This window comes from Sinocyclocheilus rhinocerous, unplaced genomic scaffold, assembly GCF_001515625.1.
Source record: "Sinocyclocheilus rhinocerous isolate Xijiao unplaced genomic scaffold, SAMN03320098_v1.1 scaffold468, whole genome shotgun sequence".
NCBI classification, from domain to species: Eukaryota; Metazoa; Chordata; class Actinopteri; order Cypriniformes; family Cyprinidae; genus Sinocyclocheilus; species Sinocyclocheilus rhinocerous.
In genome coordinates, this window is record NW_015635305.1 from 684660 (window position 1) to 709595 (window position 24936).

At 36.1% G+C, this 24936-nt stretch overlaps 2 protein-coding genes across 2 annotated transcripts in view; one reads left to right on the forward strand and one right to left on the reverse strand.

Moving 5' to 3' along the window:
* LOC107746793 (chondroitin sulfate proteoglycan 4-like) overlaps window positions 1–5965 on the forward strand; it is a 17460-nt gene extending 11495 nt beyond the window's left edge. Inside the window, exons 7-10 of the mRNA XM_016561082.1 lie at window positions 648–779; window positions 2151–2323; window positions 2697–2880; window positions 3437–5965. Coding sequence (XP_016416568.1) covers window positions 648–779; window positions 2151–2323; window positions 2697–2880; window positions 3437–5481 — 2534 coding nt within the window. The 3' untranslated portion in view covers window positions 5482–5965. The remainder of the gene's footprint in view (window positions 1–647; window positions 780–2150; window positions 2324–2696; window positions 2881–3436) is intronic.
* Window positions 5966–16986: 11021 nt separating this feature from the next.
* The window catches only part of LOC107746794 (sorting nexin-18-like), an 18086-nt gene continuing 10136 nt past the window's right edge, over window positions 16987–24936 (reverse strand). Inside the window, exon 2 of the mRNA XM_016561083.1 lies at window positions 16987–18667. Coding sequence (XP_016416569.1) covers window positions 18414–18667 — 254 coding nt within the window. The 3' untranslated portion in view covers window positions 16987–18413. The remainder of the gene's footprint in view (window positions 18668–24936) is intronic.

Below are 24936 nucleotides of genomic sequence, written 5' to 3' on the forward strand. Positions count from 1 at the left end.
CCGGAAACCAACGCTGTAGTCCAAACGAGCCGTTCGTTGTAGTTCTTGAAAAGGGATTTTTAAAAAACAAAATATCTCCCTTTGGAGTGGACTTTGAGATTTGTAACTTTTTTATGCCCAAACATACACACTACACACTGACTAAAATTAAAAAAGTGAAAAAGCATAATAGGACCCTTTTAACAAGCAACAGTTTGTCATGTTTAACCACTAGATGCCAGTGTTGTGCATTAAATCACAGCACACCACTTTTCCTCCTATGTTTGCTGCCATTTTTAGTTGAAAATAGGTTTGAGTGCAACAGTGGCATGGAATAATTAGTTTGTCATGCAGTTTGGACATGGTATACTTCATCCAACGGATTCAGTTCTGAAACATAAATCAAATAATGAAAGCTGTAAAGATTGAGTTTTAACTTTTAATAATGATGTGTCTAAGTTAGTAAACCATATTTGTACCAAATATATTATTTAAAAAATGCTGTTTATTATTTTTTATTTGTTTCATTCATTTATTTCTTTCTTTGAAATTTACATTTTTATGTAAAGTAAGTAACGTGATATCACATAAAAATGTTTTCTGAAGTTGCAGTGCATTGTAAACTAAATTCCTGGAGATTATAATGATTGCTCTCTTTTACTTCTCAGGGCCGATGGCAGGAGGCTTCAACTTCCAAGTAAACGATGGTGTGAACTTTGCTCCCAGGCAGATATTCAGTATTACAGCTCGTGCCCTGGTTCTTAATCTAGAGAAGGCTGGACCTCTTAAGGTGTTTCCAGGTAATGCTGATTAACATGAGGAGAACTTCAGCAGTAACCTGGTATATTCTGCAACACACAGATTACCTATAAGGAAACATTAGATGTTATCAAAAATCATTGAAGAGACAGCATTTTAGATCTCTCCAAAAAAAGTCTTAATTTTGTATGCAATCTTACAAAAAATATTGTGCTCTCCATCTCTTTTTATGGAGTTAAATAGCATGTCATGTTACAGCAGTGAGGTCAGCATCTGGCTGCCTCGCATGCCAAGTCAGAGCACCAGATTGAGGCCTCCTTTCCGCTCTGTCTCCACCCACTCACTATGTCTCTGTTTGAGCATCAAGTGTTTCATGGTTTCTTAATCTTAGAGCAAGCGATCCATGTAATAACAAAACGACTTTAACTGTCGTGCTATACTATAAAAAGCTCAGTGGAGAGCATTTGAACACTGAACGAGTCACTCTAAAAAGTCCCTAAAGTTATTAGACTACAGTCATTTTCTTAATTTTAGAAACACTTAGTCATATGTCACATTTAAAACCAGAGCTAGAAAAATGGCTTTGTCTGGGAAAACAACAGCTGCTGCATCTGATTTCAATTTTATAAATGGCTCTAGAAACACTAAACTAAAAGATAGCATCTGAAAAAGTTTTGATCTGTTACGTTTAATAACAGATAAACAAAATGAATTTATTTGTTCCTGAAGTCCATTATTCTTATTTCCCCTTTCCATCTAATGTTACTTTTTTAGTTTATTTGATTGCTTTATTTCTAATTCATTTTTAACATGGGTAGGAACCTGGAACACTATTAAACAAATAATGAATAACTGATAAGAAATCAACAGAAAGTTTGACCATTATTCTGCCGCTTTGTGTCCATGTGTTTAACAAATGCTTCCTGTCAAGCTATTCTTGTGGCCTTTGTGCTGAGAGAGTCGCCAGGGCCTCTTTCAAATAGTTAGACACAACAGAAAACTCTGAATACAGAAACTATGACCTTCAGTTAAGGTCATGAAAGAAAACGGTAGATTATTTTAGCAAAATCCTTCCTGGCATATAGCTTGAAGTTCTTCGAGTTCAGTCACTCTAATGTGTTTCAACCTAAAAGTGATCTGAAACAGGATCTTGAAATGCTTGCCTACCCTCAATCTTTGACCGTGTTTACACGTTTGAAGCAAATATAGCTTGCCAATTTGTTTGTGGTTGTAATTTATGGTTCAGATGCACTTCTATTAAACCTCACCGCAAAAAAAAGCTTAACATTCACATTTCAAAGCACATGAGCTACTATACACCAGACAATGTTGTTTTGTTTATAGTCTGTACCAGACCTTTGTGTTCTTTTGTCAGTTTTCAGGGCTATTCTTATGGTGTGTTTTTTTTCTAGGTTTCTTATCCTTGATTTCAAACAACATTCTTCAGGCCGTTACCAATGATGATATCGGCCTCTCAAACAGAACCATTTATTTTACTGTGATCAATCCCCCAAAATTTGGAAAACTGGTCAGTTTGAAGGCAGATAAGACCACGACTGATATTTCATCCTTCACACAACAAATGGTGAGTGTTGCCAACTTCTTTTTCCCAAGTCAGTGCCATGCATATCAGAGTGCAGGGTAATGAATTATGAATTTACTTTAACTATGAGCATAATCAGAGAGCCTGTCATGTTTGCAAGCTAAATGTAACATGTCCTAGTTAGCCAGCACAAATCGCTGCTAATGCGGAATTGCTGCTAATGATAATTCAAACATAGGATGACACAATGTTGATATGCAGAAAGAGAGTAATATTAAGAATTAAATGTTACATTTCAGGAAATATATTTTTACAGTTATGTCTAAGACTTTTTTTTTAAGACTTGTTTTTATCAGTGTTTTGTTTTATTTCATGTTTTATATTTTAGTAACTCATGTAACTTGAATCATCACAGGTGGATGAGGGTGAAGTAGCATATCATCAAATTCATGGGACGTCTTTAGGATGGGCGGTGCTAGACAAGTTCATATTTACTGTGTCCTCTCCACCTGCTACGCTTGATCCCCAGACGTTTGACATTGACATTTCATACGAAAATATTGGACCTGAACAAAGTTCCGTGCTCCTCAAAAATAAAGGTACAGTATGAAAAATGGACAAAACAATTTGTATTATCTAGTTTACAGTCAAGTAATGTTGTATTAAAAAATGCAATAAAATAATAATATTGTGAAATATTATTCAATTGTAATAATATTTCACAATATTACAGTTTTATTGTATTTTTCATAACTGTTTTCTGTTGTAATATGTTTTAAAATGATATTTATTCCTTTATTCCAAAGTAGAATTTTCAGCTGTCATTACTCCAGTTTTCAGTGTCACATGGTCCTTAAGAAGTCGTTCTAATATGCCAGTTTGAATCTCAAGAAACATTTCTTATATATTTTGTGGAAACCATGATACATTTTTTTTTTTCAAGATTTTGAACAGTTGCATATGTAGCTGTGAATTGAATATGTATTTTCATTATGATTAATGTTGAATGGACATGTGAAAGCTTTAAAATGTTAAGAATTTAAAAGGTAATATTGTAAAAATAGCCAAATATACTTTAAATCTGTCATTCTGACTGAAGTGTCATGGCTTTTGTCAAATAAAATGTATCACATTGTTTTTTTTATTTATATCCAGGTGTGACGGTAACTGAAGGAGATAAAGTTCTAATTGGCAAATCGATGCTGGATGCATCCAATCTCATGACGAAACAACCTGAATCCAAGCGCAGCTCTTATGAGGTTTGGTACCAGGTCACATCTCTTCCAAAGCATGGCATCATCGTCATTGGGGAACGAAATCTTACAAAAGAAAAGCCCAATTTCTCTCAGTTCATCCTTAATAAGTATGGAATCACATACCATCACGACAACTCCGAGACCACCCATGACCGTTTTGACTTTGATGTGTATCTGAACCTAAAGAGCAAACCACCAACCCACCCCCTAGATCCCTCAGAGGTTGTGTCAGAATCATTCAACATCACTATAATCCCCATAAATGATCAACCACCTGTTTTGAAGACCAAAGCTCCCAGCCTCAAAGTCGTTCAGGGAGACTCCGTGGCTATCGGACCCAACCACTTAAGTGTGGTTGACCTGGACAACTCACCAAGTGAAATCCAGTACTCAGTGATTAGCAAACCTAGCAATGGTTTCCTAGCCATTACAGAGCGCATGAACGAGTCGGTGGACTCCTTCTCCCAGGCTCAAATCAATAATGGAGAGGTGTTCTTCATCCACGATGGCAGTCCATCATCTGGAGCGTTCTACTTCAGCGTCACCGACGGCCATCATCGACCGTTATATAAACTCTTCAATCTGGAAGTGGTAGAGATCACTGTTTCACTGGCTAACAACACAGAGGTGCTACTGGAACAGGGACACACTTCTGTAACTCTCACACGGTCACACCTGGCCGCAGTGACCAATGGTAAAAACACTACAGTGCACTATAAAATCACAGTACCACCAAAGTACGGTAAACTCTTACTAGACAATGAAGACGTCACAGTTTTCAATCAAGATGATCTCCAGGAGGAAAAGCTGAGGTACCACATGGTCAGCCTTGAGTCGTCCCATGATAACTTCGAGTTTGCGGCCTTCACAACAGAAGCGAATCTAACTAACCAAGTAGTTAACATCACGGTGAAACCCCTCATTAAGTACGCAGAAGGGGTAACATTTGCTAACGGAGTTCGAATTAAGCTGAAGTCACATTTGCTGAATGTGTCCGAACTTGCTTTGTTGAGTGGTAGTGACCCGTTGTTTGAAATTACCTCACCTCCGGAGAACGGCAGGATTGTCCGGGCAATTGGCAGCAAGGGAAAGAAAGTCGAATCTGTGGGGTCTTTCACTTTAAGTGAACTACAGCAGGAGAAACTGGCCATTGAGTTGAAGGCGAACCTGACAGGTGTCCGTGAAGTAAATGATTCTTTCAGATTCGTTCTTAAAGCCAACAACGTCCAACCCGCCAATGGGATTTTCACTTTCAGCATCGTAGCTCATGTTCCCACTCTGGAGATGTCAACAATGATCCCAGTGACCACAATCAGACCTGGTTTTCGTAACCAAACTGCTGCAATGAGCTTGTTTCCATCTTCAACATCTTCACCTGTGCAACCGACACAACGGGTGACCAAATCTGGGTCAAGATTCCAAGGTCGCAACCGTTGGGGTAATTCAAACAGCATTGACATGGGTACTACTAACCTAAAACCAACCCATGGGGTGGAGGAGATTTATCCCATAAATAATACCCCAGTAAAAGTAGAGTCGGTTTCCCAGACGGGCTCTTCCTCAAACTCAATGATCATCCTTTTGCCTCTTCTTGCTCTTCTGCTGCTGGTCATCATTGTGGTCGTGTTGGTGCTGCTCTTAAGACGGAACTGGAAGAAGAAACCAAAGCCTTTAAAGAGTACGTCAGGTGCTCCAGCTCAACCGGACAACCCATCCCATCAGGACCAGCCACAGTGGCCTGCAAGTGTCCCCGTCGTAATCGTCACTCCTCTTACTCCAATAAACGCTGGAAGTTCAGCCGTAACCAGACTGCAAAGCAGAAGTGAGAACTCGCCGTATGGCACCTCTGTGTCTCTGTGCTCTTTTGAAGACCTGGAGCCTGACGTTTCACAGCTTTGCAGGACCACCAACCCCACTCTGCGAAACAATCAGTACTGGGTTTGACCTTTGATCTTCAGATTCATCACTGTTCTCTCTGAAACTCTGACTGAAATGTGATTGAAACACTACATTCAAGTTCTGAAGTCTCAATGAACTGCGTTTTGTTTGATGTTTTGCAAAAGTTGTACATGATCAATATTTTCCCATTAACCCAAAAACTAGAAGAAAACCATACAGCTGAAGATTTGGGCATTGCTTGCCAATTATGAAATGCTAGGAAGTTCACTAAATGATACAAACAATCGCATTTTTAAAGTCCTTAATAGTGTATTGGAAGTAGCGACAGATCTTTTCGGCGGTTATTTTGACAAACATCCACATGAAACAGATTATCGAATGTAGGACAGGGACTTGGTTCTATGCATTGGTTGTTGAGTGGATGGTGGCAGATCTGAATGCATACTTGCAGTTGAATATAAGAAGGGGACGGGTTTAAGTGGTCTAAATGATTGAAAAAAAACCCCAGCATATTTCACCAGAGAGAAGTCTGTCGTTTCACCAGATGATTGAGTTTTGACATTTTGATTAAAAATGATATGCTCAAAAAAATATATATATACATATATATATATTAAAGTTATACATGGGTAAATCATTCACAGTAAGACCAATAACATGCATTTAGAAAACAGATCAATTGCCATTTCATGCACACTTTAAATATTTTTTTAATCCTCTTTGGCAAACTAAGTATTTGAGAAAGTTCTGTTGTATTTTTTGAGAAGGTTATTTTATATTTTTGTGCATTTGCTAAAGACACAAGTGATGCTGGGAGTTTTAAAAGTCATTTTTGTGTCTACCTCAAATCAGATAGCCTCATAATAAGAAAATGACAAAATCAAAACATAAAACAATGTATTATACTGAAATCATTTAAATGGGATAAAATTATGTGGTACTATGTTTTGTTTACTGAAATTATTTAAAGCTGTAAGGATATTTATTTATGATATTAGAGTTTCTAAAAAATATTATAATTACATTTATTCTGGCATTGAGAGAATCTGTGTGTGGTGTGCATATTTAAACAGCACAACTCTGTATATTTTGGGTAAGTTTTACTTTGCGTATTACATATGTGTGTTATAATTGAATGTTTATATAAAAGTTATTATACTCTCAGGAACTTCCTCTTAGAAGTAATACCATGCATCTTTAAATGATGCAATGGGATGAAACCACTGGATTCTTACCACTGATCTCTTTATTTGTGGTAAATGAAACACTGTTGCTTGATTTGAACTACATATAGTATCCAAAATATGAACTAATTTCAGTATTTTCAATAAATTGTTGCAGCTGTGGTCATATCGCTACATTTAGGAATTCGTTTTTAAATATGCATCATGCTATATGGCCACTGTGACATCTGTATTGTACAAAAATGTCAGTATCAGATTTTAAACAAGCTGGAACTGAATACATTGTATTTTCAGTAGTTCTTCAGAATATTTTTCTTTGTTACTGTATATTTTCCCTCATTTATGAGTCATTTGTCTGATACACTGAATAGTTCTGTTTGTCAGTAAATAGAGCATGTTCTGCAATCCAGCCATTTAGACTCCTGTCATCTCTTCTTGGGTAAGCAAAATGTGGTCAAGTTAAAGGGGTCATATGACATTGCTAAAAAGAACATTATTTTGTGTATTTGGTGTAATGCAATGTGTTTATGCGGTTTATGGTTTAAAAAAACACATTATTTTCCACATACTGTACATTATTGTTTCTCCTCTATGCCCCGCCTTTCTGAAACACGTCGATTTTTACAAAGCTCATTTATTTTATTTATTTCAGGTTTATTTAACAGGGACAATGCACATCAACAATACATAAATGCACAATGTGCCAGAATTAGCCAGAAGGCTATTTTGCATCTGCAGTCCCTGGACTGATGGTAAAATTGTCACCCTAAAAATATAAAAAATTAATCAATACATAATACTTACATACTCTAAAATACATGTACCATTCACACTAATTCCTAAAAACAAAACATCCGCCTTAAAGTTATACTATACACATAACCAACACATCAATACCAGCTCACTCATACACACAATCCACTGTCAAACAAACTAAACAATATATCAATAATATCACAATATCAATATACAAACAAAAATAATGTAAGCATACAAACAAATAACAGTAACCCTAATCATTCAGTCAGTCCTAAACCAAACAACCTCATTTACATAAAAATATCAAACTAGCAAAGCAAAAAAGACAAGACAGCAGCAGAGTTTAAGTTATAAAATTAATGTTGACAATGCTGACTCTCAATTAACCATTTCCTTAAGTGAAACTTAAAGGAAGCATAAGTATTGGAATTTGTAATATCAGTTGGGATGGAGTTCCACTCACGAGCAGCCCTAACTGAAAACACTGTTGACTAAATGCACTTTTTCTTAAAGGGACTATGCAATCACCTCTTACTGCACTTCTCGTTAATCTGTAACCAGATGGTGCTACGTTTACAAACTGATTCAATACAGGAGGAGCCAGTCCATGGGTTGACTAATACTTCAGAAAGTTCTTTCTGAAAAGTGAGGTGTAAGCTGATTGGCCAGCTATCCAGTGCGTTGTGATTGGCCGGATACCTCAAGCGTGTGACGGGAATGTTCTGCCCCTTACCATACTGTGATGCCGTGTCCCGGAGCGACGAGACAAAACCAATAAAACCATGTCTGCATTTGTGATCGGAGAAACGACAAACAAGCGCTACTCTACACTGTTAAAAACTCGTGTTTGTATCGTCAGTGGCAAATTCTTTAAATATGAAAACGTACTGACAGTCTGTGAGTCAGAAACGCCAGACTGTCCTTGCAAAGTTGGAATTGCCCCACTTTATAGAAACAGCCTTTGTGCACAGCCAGCATTAGTTAACGTACTCTCCCAGGTTCAGGAAACAGTCCTCCATAAAATGCGCTGCAGTGCACACATCTGAATATTTGGGTTGAACTGTTCAGGAACAGTTCTAGTTGTGTCCTCTTTTGGAAGACCAAACAAAGTAGTTTCGCTTTCACAACGAAACACACAGCATCTTCACGACATGGCGGCGGCGGCAACAACAATACTACAGCAAGAATAAAAGTTACACCTTCTTTCTTTGCGTGAACATTTGGGCAGTGTTATGCAAATCTTCCCACACAGTGACGTAGACATGTGGGGGCATGTTTAAACGAGGGTTTTAGGAGGGCGTGGACCAGTCTTAAATTTTATAAAGAAAATTTGGGTTTGAGACTTTAGTCTTTGCAACTTTAGGGATCTTATCTATGCACAAACAGCTTGTAACACTCCAAAGAGAAAGGAAAACGTGAAATTGCATCATATGACCCCTTTAAATAAATCAGTATAGGCTAGACCTTATTTCAGATGCAATTTCTTTTTTAGATGGATGTTGTGGCTTTTTTGCCTTGTACAATTTAGAGCTCTTCTCCTTTTAGAATTACACAAAGATTAAAAACAGTGAGGTGCCTCTGGGGATGTAATTGCTGTGATACTTCATTCCTCTTATTTAATTACTGTGATTTCACTTAATAGGCTTTTTTAACCGCTTTCCAGATGCACGCTGAGATCTCTGCTCAGTTCAGTTAATGAACAGCTCATTTAGTCAAAAAGTGTTTGTGATTAAAATAAATAATAAAAAATAAATAGATACTATGTATACTATTAATAAAAAGTCACAATTTTTTATTATAATATAATTCAAATAATACATGTAATAAAATGCATTCTCTGTCACAAGCAGCATGAGTGTGATTGAATATTGTTTCCTATTGTTTCAACTGGTTTGCATTACAAACAATGCCAGCTGGAGACAATGCCAAACGTGAAGCCTGCAATGTGCTGACCTTACAAACGTGACACTGTGAAACCGGTTCTGTTAAGAACATCAGTGTCGGGATGATTCACACTGATATGCATCTGATATGTCACCTTAACAGTGGTTTATCTGCTTATTCTGTGATTAAATGAAGTCCAGACACTGTCAATGCATGAAAGGAAACAACACCTAAATCAACTTCACAACTACTCTTCATTGAAAAGGTTTGGCAGTAGCTTTATAATTATGTAAAATTATCTCTTTATATATTGCGTTTCAGTGAAAGAACAAAAGGCTAACCCATTTAAAAATTCCATTGTGTAGAAACACATGATCTATTATCTGTAATGATTTCCCTCCTTTTTCTTAGTAGTAGAAGAGCTAATTGCTGTAAATGAGTCCGGATTCCTATAAGAAAAGGAGCTGAGCATGTTCGCACTTGGCTGTGGTGACTACATGACTCATTCTGAGCTATGATTTGTTAAGAAGAATCCCGAGAGACGGAAACATAATTAGTTTAAGCCCTCCAGATCACGAAGAGCTGCCCAGCAACAGAGGACTGACTCTCTTGGATCCCCTAAGTCTTAATTAGATGCGAGATAATCATGCCAATAAGAGTGTTTAAGGGAAGTTGAGCTCCAATATCTGATTTGAACTATGCTAGGGTACTTCTAAATGTTTAGATGGTAACTTACCTCTAAAATTCACAGTCTGGGAAAATTTGTGGAAGTAATTGTTAACTCATCTTGCACTACACAGATTTTTGTCCAATCAAACGCTCTCGAATGAGAACGTCACTCCCACTCTTACATTTAAGATCTACGGTATAAGGCTTGGTATGCAGCAGGTAAAATACTAACCTAGATAGACATACTTGCCCAAAATAATATTTAAAATGCTTTACCTTCCCTATACAGGTTATACAACATGTAATAGCTTTTTCTATTGTTCCAGTTAATCTATTGTTCCCAATTTCCTTGTGTCATAGAGAGGACAGGTAGGCTAAAACAAGTTGTTTTATATTTTTTATTAGTTTTTTTCTCTTTTACCATGAACACAGTGTTATTTATATACTATTTAAAAAATATAAGTATTTATTAATATTCTGAATTAGCCTTTACATTTAGATTTTCATTTTAAAGTTGAATTATTATTATTATTATTTTGTTTACATTTTAAGTATTTCATATTTTATATTTAATTTCAATTAATGAAAATAAGTCCAGTAAAGTAAGCAGTACTTACTGTATGTTTTCCAGTATATTCAGCCTATCAGTAAAAACATTCACATGAAATGAACACCAATTTCCAGAAGTACAAAGGTTAAGACAGTTCTTGGACAAGTAGAGCTTGTTCTAAACTCAGTTCTCGACAATCTAAACTAATTCTCAAACACACCCGAATATGGCCTTAGTAAACTGAGTCTAAATGTAGTATGGATGTGAAATGTAACATTAGGAGATAGAATTTCACAGTTGTGGGTGAGGATACAGTATCTTCACGGAAAACACCCTTACACACTTACAGTAAGTGAGTCTGCACAATTTTTATGTTGGGGGGGAAAAGCGGTTTAAATGATGCTGTTTAAATTGTTCTTCTAACAAAAAAAAAAAGAAAAAAAAGAAAGATGTACAGGCCTTTGAGCAAACACATTAAAGTTTCTTGTTTCTTATTCAAGAGGTTCAGCTTTCTGACAGGTCAATGGGAATCAATAGGGTGAATCAGGGTGACATGGGATATTTTTACGCTTCAGATTTCTGCAATTTACTATAATTGTCACTCCAACACTTCAGACAAACAAATGAGACTTGAAATATCACATGATATCTCACCAACAAGAATATGGCAATGGACATGTCTGTGTACACACAGGAGCAGCAGTGGTGTTACATTACCTACTTTTCCACTTAAACTCACCTTGTTTTGTTTTATGAAAACAAAAACTAAAAACCCCAGCTCCAATTAGTGTTAAATTAAAAAAAGGAAGATAATATCTACACAGAGTCTGACAAAATCAATGCCCATGTAATATGAGTGCTTATATGAAGAATGTCATAAAATAGTCCCAAGACCTCAAATTTTGTGTTTTGTGCAATTAAGATAAGAAATGATTCACTGCCATCTTTTGTTTTCTGAATTTAGATTTTTGTAAAATTGGAGATTATTGAAAGAGAGCTAAATCATGCTTTTCTCAAGTTCACACACTTCATCAACAGTGTGTGTGTGTGTGTGTGTGTGTGTGTGTGTGTGATCAGTGCTCTTGGCCAGCAGGCAGAGAGAGGAGGAAGCAGTCAGCGTTTTTTAGACATGAATGAGGCACTGCTAGACTTCCTGTGTGGGGCTATAAAAACAACACAGCAGTGATGAAGAATGCCCACTGCTCTCACATTTCAGACCTTTCTGCCAGGTCTGATCATCTTGTGAGGGACCTCTTCCAAAAAATATAGGCAGCAACATATTTCAATGCATGAAGACCCATTTATACTGTGATAAATTAAATATTATTTAGAAAATATTTTCGTTACTTTTTTTACTATTAAAGTTTTTTTAGTCAGTATTAGAGTAATTTTAGATGTACAAAATTAGAATTGTCAATTGGCTAAAATGTTCAAAGAAGAAAAAATCAGAAATGAAAATAAATATTAATTCAGAGTTCTGAGGAAAAATGGAATAAACTGCACTATTGCCTGTGATTTATTAGAAAATATCATTATCACTTAAAGAAATGCTGAAGCAAGTCACAAGGCTTTGATAGAGTTGCACCATGTGAACATTCATCAGATTGTCTTGTTGTGAATCACACATATATCATATGTGTTTAGCCCACTTCCTGTTTGTTAAAAGAAAAAGTTAAATAAAATAATATACAAACCCTGCTTTAAGAATAATGTAGTGCGTGTTCAATTCACTTGAGAGTGGGCAGGTCAAGTTAATGGTCCGTTGTGCACCGCCAGCATTACCTCATGGGATATCGCTGCTTGTAATGCTTAAGGGCTGCTCACTGAAAAGTCAACGCCGGCTCAATTTTTGCTGCAAAGATACAGTGACAAAGAGCTTGCTTGAATCGCCTGTATATTTAATGGATATTTTTGGTCTGGTTCGGGAGCTCATACTTATTCTAGGGTCTATATTAACTGCATTAAGCTGTCAAAGCACAAGAATCACATGAGCAGACTGGCAGAATGTATTTAAAACACACAGGAAGTGGGCTAAACGCATTTGATAATTGTGTGATTCACAACACTGAGACAATCTGATGAAGTTCACATGGTGCAACTCTATCAGAGCCTTGTGACTTGCTTCAGCATTTCTCTTCATTTTTTGCGTGCTAATGCTATTTGCTAATGAATCACAGGCAGTGGTGCAGTTTTTAATAGAAGTAACAAATTCCTCTTTGCCATTGATGGGAATTAAACACTTTCAAGTAAATTTAGCAGCACCTGCTCTTAAAGGGATATTTCACTCAAAAATAAAATACTGCTATTATTTACTCGCTTTTTTTATGTTGGTGGAATGCAAAACCTGTTGAAAGTAAATGAAATGTAAGTAAATGACCTGGGCTGCGTTTCCCAAAAGCACCGTAAGCCTAAGTTGAGCTCCATTGGTTATGATGGCTTACGATGCTTTTGGGAAACGTAGCCCTGTACTGTATGGGTTGAATGGAGTGTGTTCCCGTGAACACTAGCTCCTCTTGGGATGCAAAACAGCTCATTTTCTAATGACCTCAAAATCTCATGAGAACATGGTATAGCTTGCTGGGAATTTCTATGGTAAAAACCAAGGATATGAACTCCTAACATTGGAATCTGCAGTCACACAGTGTGTGGAGTGGTTTTCTGGGGTTTTCCAGTAAAGGCCATCCTGTAGGCTATAAGAATGGTGTGGAGTCCACATCCCCTCAGCAGGTCAAGTACACATCAAAGCCCTGTGATTGGAAGCAGAAGTTCCTGGCACTGCTCAGGTATGCTGGGAAACTGTAGCACTGCATGCAATTGACCAGGAAATACTGCAGCATGTCATGAACTCATGCATAATTAAAGATCATCAGCACTTCTTGTCAGGAAAATCTATAGAGAAATGGGACATGTATTTTGATTCATTTAATGATGGAATTATTGTTTCTTTTTATTTTTATCATTATTTATTATTACCAAATCTAATCCAAAAAATTGTGAATAAAATGTAAAAGAATTTTGATTTTACAGTATTTTTTTTTCTCATTTCTGAAGGGTTATGTGACACTGAAGACTAGAGAAACAGCTGCCGAAAATTCAGATTTTGACAGGAATATATTACTTTTTAATATATATTAAAATAGAAAATGCTTATTTTGAATAGTAATAATATTTAACATTGTTACTGTATTTTTTAATAAATAAATACAGTATTGGCGAGAATAAGAGATGTATTTCAAAAACATTAAAATCAAACCCAAAATACCTGAATGGTACACTCTTAAAAATAAAGGTGCTTCAAGCGATGCCATAGAAGAACCATTTTTGGTTCCGCAAAGAAGCATTCAGTCATAGGTTCTTTAAAGAACCATCTCTTTATTACCTTTTTTATAATCTGAAGAACCTTTTTTCGCCACAAAGAACCTTTTGTGAAACAGAAAGGTTCTTCAGATGTTAAAGGTTCTTTATGGAACCATTTAGACAAAAAGGTTCTTCTATGGCATCGTGAAGCACAGTTCATATGTCCTTTTTAATATCATCTAAGAGTATATTGCTTTACACTATATTTATTTATTTTTTGTGTGCTGGCTTTCTTTCCATGTAAACTTGCCTAAAAGTATAAATATCTCCAAAAAAGATATAAGACAACACAGTTGTTTTTCTGCAGTTAGGTCTATGTCTGAGCCATTATAAACCCACTCATGGTAATATGATAAACATATCAGCCATGTAACAAGGAACAGCATTCACTGTTTGTGTGTTTCTCAAATAGGGTTTGATACAGTCCAGCATCAGCAATATAGAAAGCCATTTGCAAGTTAGACATACTCAGTGAGCTGCTATGACTTTAATGTTCTTCAGTTATTAGGGAGGAATTTTAATTTTGTTTTCAGATGTGTTTTCCTTCTGGCTCGTGGCAGCAGCATTCCTCAAGAGGGTGGAATTGAAATTGAGTTTAATACGTGAAAGAATCTCAGGACTCCAATTTAGTTGTTACGAAAACTGAAAACTCACTCATCACTAGTATTACTAATGACCTTATCACAGAGGTTCTAAAATCTTAATAAAAATGTAAAATTAAATAAAATATTAAAATAAAATACAAATTAAAGTTCTAATAATTATCTCTCTCTCTATATATATATTTTATGGGGAACAGCTATTATGATGATTCATTCATTATTTATTTAACATTTTACATTAGATCAAATTTAAAGTGAATGTGGTATTTTTGAAATGTACTGCTACCATATATTGCGATATCAACCCTTCATCGGCTCCTTTGGGAGGAACTTGTGTTCCTGCGGTTGCAAACATCTGGAATGCCATTTAAAGCCAGCGTTTAGCATTCTGGCACCCACAGAGCTGCATGCCTTGTGCTGTGGCTCAAGTGTTCAATCTGTGCATACATTGTGACACTTGATGTGTGCCCTGACTGGTGAGCACAACCCTAACGGCGTAGTCACATGCTAGCACAATTACACAACAGATGCGCTCACACTGAGAAATGCTGGGTGACGTAGCCTAAACAGGAAAAGAACGAGACATGATTTAATCCAAGCTGTTTCTGAGTTTGGACCGGTAAGAAAATAATGGCAGAAAAAGGTAAAATCACATGAAATGACCAAACTGGGGGACATTTATTGCATTCCTAAGCATCACACCATTGCGTTTGATAAGCTTGAATCACAATATTGTAAAATAAAGCAAAGCAGGATGCTTCATGCGTCTGGACTAGCTTGATACTGATGTTTTGGATCAATATGCCCTTTTTATCTTGGAAATCTCACAGACCTAGAGTAAAGTGAGGACTTTCAGACAGGAGTGCCCATGGCCGGCATTGCTTGCTTGGCACACCTCCTGGAGACCCGTCCCGCTGAAAGCGGAGCGCGCTTCAGTGTTTACAGCCAGTGCTGAGGAAAGCGTCTGTGCCCGGGCCAACTAGAAGAGCAGGCAGGTCTGGCAAACAGACTGCGTTCCCACGGCTTGGCCTTGAAAAAGGCATTTGTCACTATTCACAGTGAACACTCCTCTCATTACCACATCACCAACCGAAAAATCACTCGTAACCAGGGGTTAAATTGGGATTTATTATGTGGGGGGGCTCTAGGGTGTCGGGCTTATGTATATAGGCCACACATATATACATATACATACATACATACAGTTCACACACACAAACTCACACACTTTATAATTAAATTAAATGTGATTTATTCTGAAGCAATATTCTCATCAGTTTTCTATCAGCTGTGCCACATAAATCTGCATGTTTTTTTTACTGATTCATTTAATCCATGGGCATTTTTTTTTTTACCTTTGTAGAGGGCATTTTCCCCCTAACCTCATTCATCTGTCATTTCAAATTCTTACATTTGATCTATAAATTCAGTTATAATAATGTGATTGTTTTTATCGATACGTTATCAAATTAAATCATTTACACTGAAAAAACACAACTGGATTAAATAATGTTATGAGATTGTTTTAAATATTTTTTTAATATACAAACAAGAAATGATGGTGGAAATGATACTTTTAAAGGGGCCATATGATGCTTTTTTAAAGATCATTATTTTGTGTATTTGGTGTAACAGAATATGTTGACATGCTTTAATGTTCAAAAAACAAATTTTTCAAATACTGTACATTATGTGTTTGCAGTACACAAGCCACGGTTAAGACAGCTGACTCCACTGTGATGTGACCCTCTCTCTCTCTCTCTCTCACACGCACGCACGCACGCGCGCGCGCACGCACACACACACACACACACACACACCAACCGATTCGTTCAAAACACAATCAGTCAGCAATGAATCGGCTGGTTGTTGTGAGATGCGCTGTGTTTCCGCCTAAAATGTAAGTGACCTAATATTATTGTACTTGCTTATTGAACTGTTTATTGAACCATTAAACAGTCGTAATGATGAAAATGTTGTGTGATGTTACCTAACTAACTGTATTTTAAATATAAAAACTTTTCATTTAGAATTTTTACCTCAGCATGCTGAGTTTCTTAAGTGTTGCGCGTTTTTATTTCTCCTGGAGAGGCTGCGTGAGCTTTGCCTCAGTAGCGCAACCTTATACTGTCAATAGATGCATTATATTCAATTACTATATCTGCTATTCGCCACTTACTCTAGTCTAAATGTAATAAAATCAGAATAATACTTGCGTTATGGTGATAGCCTAGTTATTTTTGGTTATTGATGTTTTAATCAGGTTACTTGTCTTGCGTTAATGTCGAGCCCTGGAGTCTATGTGCCCCGGACGGCCCCGGCCCAATTTAAACCCTGCTCATAACTGACAGCAATCACCTACTGACTGATACTCCAAACAGCATCAAATGAGTAGATGGTAAATGACCATTAAGTCCACGAATAACCAGCACTCTCTTCCACGACTGAGGTGAGACCCTTGAGCAAGGCACCAAACCCCCAACTGCTCCCCGGGTGCTGCAGCAATATGGCTGCCCACTGCTCTGGGTGTGTGTGTGTTCACTACTGTGTGTGTGCACTTGGATGGGTTAAATGCAGAGCACAAATTCCGAGTATGGGTCACCATACATGGCTACACATCACTTCACTTTAAAAAGAATGTTCTTTATTGCTGATGCAAATGAACAATCACAAGTTTCTATCATTATTATCATCATGTACAAGGTGGAAATATCTTTTCAGCCAAACCTCATGATAGTGTTGACATAAACATCTGCATCCATTTTCACATTTCATGCAGCAACACCAGTAAGAAGATGCGTTTTTAAAAGCTTTCCTCCCTTTGACACAACACTCACGTTTGCACTGAAACTGCGTCAATATTGGTCATATATACTCGATAAACCAGGGAAAGAGAAAAAACAGGTGAAGAATGAAATGTGCTCTTTTAGGAAATCTGTTTGAAATGCCTAGCTCAAAACGCATACAATACAAAAATAGATTCAATGCAACAAGCAGTTAAGTGAGCAGTTTATTTGGAATCTTTAACAATTCAGGACATCTAGGTGTGGTTTATCCTGCACAATGAGAAGTAAAAATGTGCAGTAGAAAATAAACTGGATTCTCTGAGCACCTTGGGAACTTTAGTTTTGAGTATTATGTCTGAAAAAATGATGTCCAAAATGAACTTGTTATCCTGAGTCTGTTGTGCTTCCTGTTTACATCACATTTGAACATATTTTTAGGCTCCTGCTCAATTGTGACGGCAGGTGATCTGACGACGGCTACTGTTTTTTCTCTCAAATGCACATTCTGTTTTGCACTGGAATAAAAATATCATGGGGAGGGGAAGGGGAAATAAATCAGACGGGATACCAAATTTGGGCATTATGTCCAGCTACTCCCACTCTCATCTCCAAACACGAGCCAGCTACTCCTTTGCCTGCCATTTTAAGCAGGAGTGACATTTGTATAAGATAATAAAATCAAACCTCATAAAAACAAATCTCGGAATAAGAATAATATATAGTTCTTTTTATGAAATGATAAAAATACCAACGAGACAAGATTGAAAGGCACAACAGTGAAGACAGTGGCTCTGTTGGGTCTGTAAACATCTAAGAGCGGCTAAGAGGGTCTCGAGTGTTTAAGGAGCCACGCAAGCTCCTCGAGTCATATCAATATCTCATTCATCCGTGTGAAGAACATGTTTAAAATATGACATTAGTAGCAGGATCGAAGACATTCGACGCTCTCTGTTCTCGTGTCTCTGTTTTCCTTGTTAGTTTCACAGTGGAAAACACAGTCCAAACTCACTATATACTTGCCCCAAACAATCTTCAGTTCCTTATAATGGACATTCATTGTATGGGGATAGATTTCATAAATTTTAGACTCTTGGTTTGTCGTATATTGCTAGGGGCTGGCTAATTCGCGCCTGGCTCTCTGCCAGGCAAGGTGAAGCTCTGTTGATCCAATCCGAACAGGGTTCATTTAGGCATTGTCATACTTCTGCAGTGCCTCCTCCAGCTTGCCTGTGACCTTCTGGAAGAAGCTGATCTGTTGCTGTAGGTAATGTTGCATCTGGGACTTGAAGTCCCGTACTCGAGTCTGATGGAAGTGCTGGATCTCAGCCAGTGTGGCGAAAGAGATGATATTGCAGCGTTCCCTGATCCCATCTGCCTGCTGGCCCTCCATCTTCCCTTCCTCTACATGCTTCTGGCCGTCCTTCACCTTCGTCAGAGCACCTGTGAAGAGAGCGGAACCAGGATGAGACTAAATATTGACTCAAGATTCAATCAAGGTGAAAGTTATGATAAATGGCTCAACAGGTTATACTCGTCTGTACTTCTGCATGAATGTGAAGAGACCAGGATGTCACCTTTATGATATATTTATCAATTTACTATTTATCGCTGGCATGTTTGCTACACTTTAGACCAGGTGTTTTCATAGTTTGGGGAAGTATAAGACCACATCAAGTTATGTAAATAGACCTTCCTGATGAAGAACTTAACACTGTGTCAATTTAATTTCTTCTTGTCTTTGTTCTATTCTTTTTTGTCCAATTGCTTGATATTAGTTTCTTCTTATTTATTTTTTTAATGATTGTTTACTTTAATAAATGCTTGGCTATAGCCAACACGCTTCAATCTAATAGAAAAGAAAAAAAGAAAAAAAAAACTGATTTCACTACAGCGGGTGCTACTGAATGTATGTTTGAAATGAATGCTGGTTTAAAATCTGTTGTTCCAGATCTTTTGTCTACAAGAGGAAGTAAAGCGAATGAGTAATGAGCAATGTGGCATCTGCATCTAGCCCTGCCATTATTGCAAAAGAGTCTCGCAAACTCTTCGAACATGGAAGTTACATGAAATGCAGTAAAATCACATGTTTTCCTGTTAAGAAAGCTTGACTGTGGTAACATTTTTGCATTATCAGCAACAGACAGGGCTGTCTTTTTCTTAGTGGAAATGACTTAACAGGGAAAAACACTTGCGAAATTGCAGTCTAAAAATAAAGAAGGAAAAAGAGAAGTGTTTATCACTAGCATATACAATTTAATAAATGTACTATAAGCCAGTCATTATCGCAAATTAAACCCAGACGGGGTGAGAAGGTCACTTTGAGGGTGTTTATTTTGCTATAATGATCAACTGACTGTACATTACCCCACGTACATGGCTACTCAGTAATTAAAAAATAAGTGATCATGGAATATTGATTTGAGAAAGGAAAGAGCTTGCAGAGTGATATGAGAGATGTGAAACTAGCTAAGCAATGCAAGTTGACAATTTCATTCTACAAAAATGTTTGACTGCAGAATCACAGATAATATGCTAATGTACACGGTGAACGTGATTTCACAAAGTAAAACATGCTCATGGATCAACATCCCAATAAACCAATCACAATTGAGGGATAAATTTACAGGAACTGTCAGTTTTAGGCTACAACAAGGGTTAGGTGCTTCTCCACCCTTGTTATTCAGCTATCATTTCCCTCTGATTTTTGGGATAAATTATATAGGTTTGGGTTTAGGGGTAGGGATAGGGTTATGTCTATGTTTTTGGACAGTAATGTTGTTCCAGGAACAACAAAAGATATTGATCAAGGAACATGTCTGACTTGGCAAAATCACGGTGACCAATTTACACGTATAATAACTATATATAGCAAAATGCTAAAAACAATTTTATAAAACGGATAGTTCCGGTCCTTGATTCTGATTGGTTGATTCCGACAATATCAGTGAACGTCAAAGACGTCACTTTTATCAGCCTAGTTCACATTACAATGACGGGAAATGAGAATGAACTATTTAATGTCACACTGAGTTACTTGACATAATAACAGTCATAGTAATCAAACAGGATCTTCCACCTTATAAGGAAAGAGAAATGCATCTAACTGGAAGGAAGAACGGTTACTGGTTCTTTGAGTGTAGAAATGCTGGTGAGAATAACTGTATATTGGTGAAATATCAGATGTTAAGTAAATACTCAGTGTACACTACAGGGGTCAGTAGGATAGTAAAAAAAACTAACAACTTTTATTCAGCAAGGATTAATAAAATTTATCACAAAAAAATTTCTGAAAGAATGTGTGTTCATTAGAGACTAAAGACTGGAGTAATGATGGCTGCTGAAAATTCAGCTTTGCCATCACAGAAATAAATTACATTTTAAAGTATATTCAAATAGATAACAGTTATTTTAAATTGTACAAATATTTTACAATATTACTGTTTTACGATCAAAAAATATTGGTAAAGGATAGAGGCTTCTTTCAAAACATGAAAAAAATCTTACCAACTCCAAACTTTTGAAAGGTAGTGTGTATTATGTTTGTCTTTGGAAATGAAGACATCCTGCCCCCCCCTCACTCAGGCAGGCAGTCAGGGTTCCTGTTTTACTCATGTCAGACATAGTTTTTACTTGAGAAAGTGGCTTTGTGGTATAGATAAGGCTATCATCACATTTCCCAACTTCAACAGTAACACACGTTCTCTGAAGCAAGTTTTTTGACAAAAACTAGAAGTGAAACTAACATAAAAATAAAAATGGCGAGTTTACCAAAAAAAAAAAAAAAAAAAAAATAGAAATGGAAATCCAGTCGATGCAGCTGAATGATAAATGCTCAAAGTGACGTTACAATTCACTGCTAAATGCAACAGCAATTGTTGTGCATTTGACAAATAAAACTTGGAATGAGAACGTTGAAGGTAATTTGGTATTATGTTAAAGATGATTCAGTTTTGTGATAAATTGTGTTGCCTTGTAGTCAAAGATGGATATGACAATCTGTGGGGTGATATATACCGAAATATAAAAAATAAATAAAATAAACCTACTCTAAAATTACAGAAATTGTTCCTGTAATTTAAATTCAAATAAAGGTATAGAGTCTCATGGTCTGTCAAGGTATCTCATGATCTGTCATCAAAGCTGCGTGTATCAGTGGAGTATTGAGCAGATGGCTGACTTCCCTCCTCAGTGAGGAGAAACATGCAAGACATTCCCAAACGTCCCATCCCCCCAAACTCCACACATTCTGCCTTCTGGCCAAAGAAGCCTTCACTTCAGTGTAACCCAGATCCCTGAAATTCCTCAGACACACACACACAACCATCCTGACTCTCACAAATGCAGTTCAAAAGAGCACACAAGAGAAAGACAAGATGCAGGTCAAAGATGAAAGACAGTAATACAGTAAAAACATTACTTTTAAATGTGAAGTGTTACAATCTCTTTACTAATTACCGTATTGGCCCGAATATAAGACGACCCTGATTATAAGACGACCCCCCTTTTTCCAGATGTACCTTTTGGAAAAAAGCTTTTTAAAAAACAAATCTAAAACACATTTTGTCTTCAATTATTCTCATATTGCATATTTTTCCTATTTTAATTTTTGTTTTGAAAGTATGATAAAAACTGGTAAAATGTACCAACAAATCACATTTAAAAAATATACACTTTTTGATATACCATTAAAAAAAATTTTCATATTGCATATTTTTCCTATTTTATTTTTTGTTTTGAAAGTATGGTAAAAACTGGTAAAATGTACCAACAATCACATTTTAAAAATATACACTTTTTGATATACCATAAAAAAAAAAAAATAATAAAAAACAGGTAGCCCATCTGAATTAGGACATTTAGGCTATCCATCTAATAGTAGCCTACCAAAATCTTATTAACAGTAGAAGTTAAATCTTACTGTAGTCTTCAAATCTGGGTACTGTCTTACGTTTTAAAATCACAAAGGGAGTTTGGTCCCATCAGGCTAACGTGACAGTCACGACTCATGCAGCTGTAAGGTTTTCTTATTCTTTTGTTTTTACTCGCGATCTTTACAACACGCATTACATTACGTATTTCATGGCATACTCGTTTTATGCGTATTTGGCGCCATCTATTGTTGTGGGTGTATTATTGACATGTCAAAGTCTAGACCCTGAATATAAGACGACTGACTGAATATAATATAAGACTATATATTTTTTCAGATGTATTTCCAAGAAAAAAACATCATCTTATATTCGGGACAATACGGTATGTTTCTTTTTAAGGAATCGAATGCATTAAATTATTTTTGAATCACTTTTTTTCACCATCATCTGACTGAGGGGTCGTTTACACGACAACGTTTTCAGCCAAAAACTGGAAACTTTTTATGCGTTTTGCCTGTTCGTTTACAAGACAACGGCGTTTTGGGGACTGAAAACGCATATTTTTGAAAACAGGTTTCAAAGTGCAACATATAACCATCACTTCCCTACAGGTACTGTTCTGTACTAACAAGGTGACAGCGCCAACTACTGGCCTGGCATATGTAATACAGCGTTTTTGGCCGTTTTCGCAGATATGTGTAAACGCGAATCGTTTTGAAAATGTTGTTGTGTATACGTGAAACTTTTTAAAAACGCAAGGGAAAAACTTTTCCGTTTTTGACTACATCGTTGTCGTGTAAACGTAGCCTGAGACCATCTTTTTCCTTGAGAGTGGAAGTTTCTTGCAGACATTATTTACATTGGACTGTGTTGTTTTTGCTGTGGACAAAGTTTGTCCCTTGTGGCATTTTCTGACATACAGTAAAAATTTTTTAGACTTTTAAATGCGACAAGTGTATTTACACAGGAACCACAATTGTAAAAAACTGGACACACATAAATGTCACGTTGTTGACAATTAACATTGGTTAAAGTCGTAATGAAACGGAAGTAGAGACAGATCTTTTCTTCCGTATTGTGATGTACATCAGAGTAAAACGGGTTATCGAAAAAGGAACAAAAATGTAGGGCAGGGACTTTTTTTCTTATCATTAGTTGTTTTAATGGGTATTTTAAGATGTGGCTGCTGCATTTAAAAATGAATGCAAGCTTGCAGTCGTTTGTATAGGAGCGGGGTTTAAGTTAACTAAATTTTAGTTTCTAAATTCTAGTATCCTCCTAGTTTCACTAGAAGGTTGAGTTTAAGACATCTTAATTAAACATTACAAGTTCAAAACATTTTTTGAAAATGAAAAATATGCATGGATAATTTGTTCACAGTAAGATCAATAACATGCATTTACAAAATAGGGCGAATTTTCATTTCTTTAATAGTTTTGTAGACTTGACTTTAGTTATACTTCATAAAACGAGACAAAGTCAGTAAACTAAAAAATGATGTCACTTATTTGAAAAAGTAACAATATAACAGTTTAAATTTAACAATAACCATGCCACCTTACATGTTATAAGAAAGTAATCAGACTACACAAAGTAGCATTTCCACGATGCTGAATCGCGGAATGGAATTTATGCATAATGCAGAATGTCACGGAATTTGCCAAATTTTGGATGAATAAATCAAAAGTAGGTCAGTACACTTAAATCAAAATGCAATATGGACTAGTATGTAATACTACTACTAACAAAATTATTATTAAAACATTATTTTAAGGAATATTTAACAGAAAAAAAAGAAAAAAAAAGTGTTTACCAGAATTTATTTCCCAGAAAAATGTAAATACACAACACAATATATTTTTTTTAATAAATTATTTAGAGATGCTTTTGATTAGTCAAATTTAATGAAACCATTAAAATGGAATCCAGAAAATTAATGAAAAACAGAATTTGGCAAAAATATAATTAAATTTGAGAGAAAAAAAAACATTTCATAGTGCCTTAAAAATTTGTTAAACTTTTAATAAATTGCTGTTAAATTGTGTAAGTTTCATGTTTTCATGATTTTGTAATTTTTTTGATTAATAAAATTTAATTTAACCATTAAAACAGAGTCTAGAAAAATTAAAATTAAAAAAGAAAAAAAAAAACGGAATCCAGAAAAATTAAAATGGAATTTGTGAAAAAATAAAACGGATTTCATAGAGCCTTAACAAAGCCATGGAACTCTAACACACAAACAACATAGCATCCCGAGACCATGTCCAGAGCTGGAGTGGAGACCACTTATCTGACATCTTACAGATTACACAACAAACACCTCAGTTAATAATAGTACATAAAAATAGGATACAGGTCTAAATCAAATGCATTTTACATTATTCAAGCCACCAAAACATGTTCTCTCAATTAAAGCTTTAGTTAAACTACATTTATTGCTAACAATCATGTATTAAAACAGCCTTTAGTAGGTGGAATATCAAACATAAGAGCTACTACAAGTAGGGTTGGGTATCGTTTGTTTTTTTTTGATACCGGTGTCAAATCGATACTTTTAAAACGGTTCCGGTGCCTGAACCGATACTTATTAAAAAAATAAAAATAAAAAATCCCCCAAAAAATGACGGATTGGCCATTAGAATAGAAATATAATAGAGAGTGCAAATGTTAGAGGGTCAAGTTTTTTAATAAAAAAAAACAAGCAGATAAAATTAGAAGTAGCATTAGAATAGAGAGTGCTAGAGTTAGAGGGTCAAATGAAGATTGCCGTTTCTTGAAAATATTAAGGACTCAGCTGCTTGGATTGAGCTGGGCAGGTCATTCCACCAGGAGGGAACA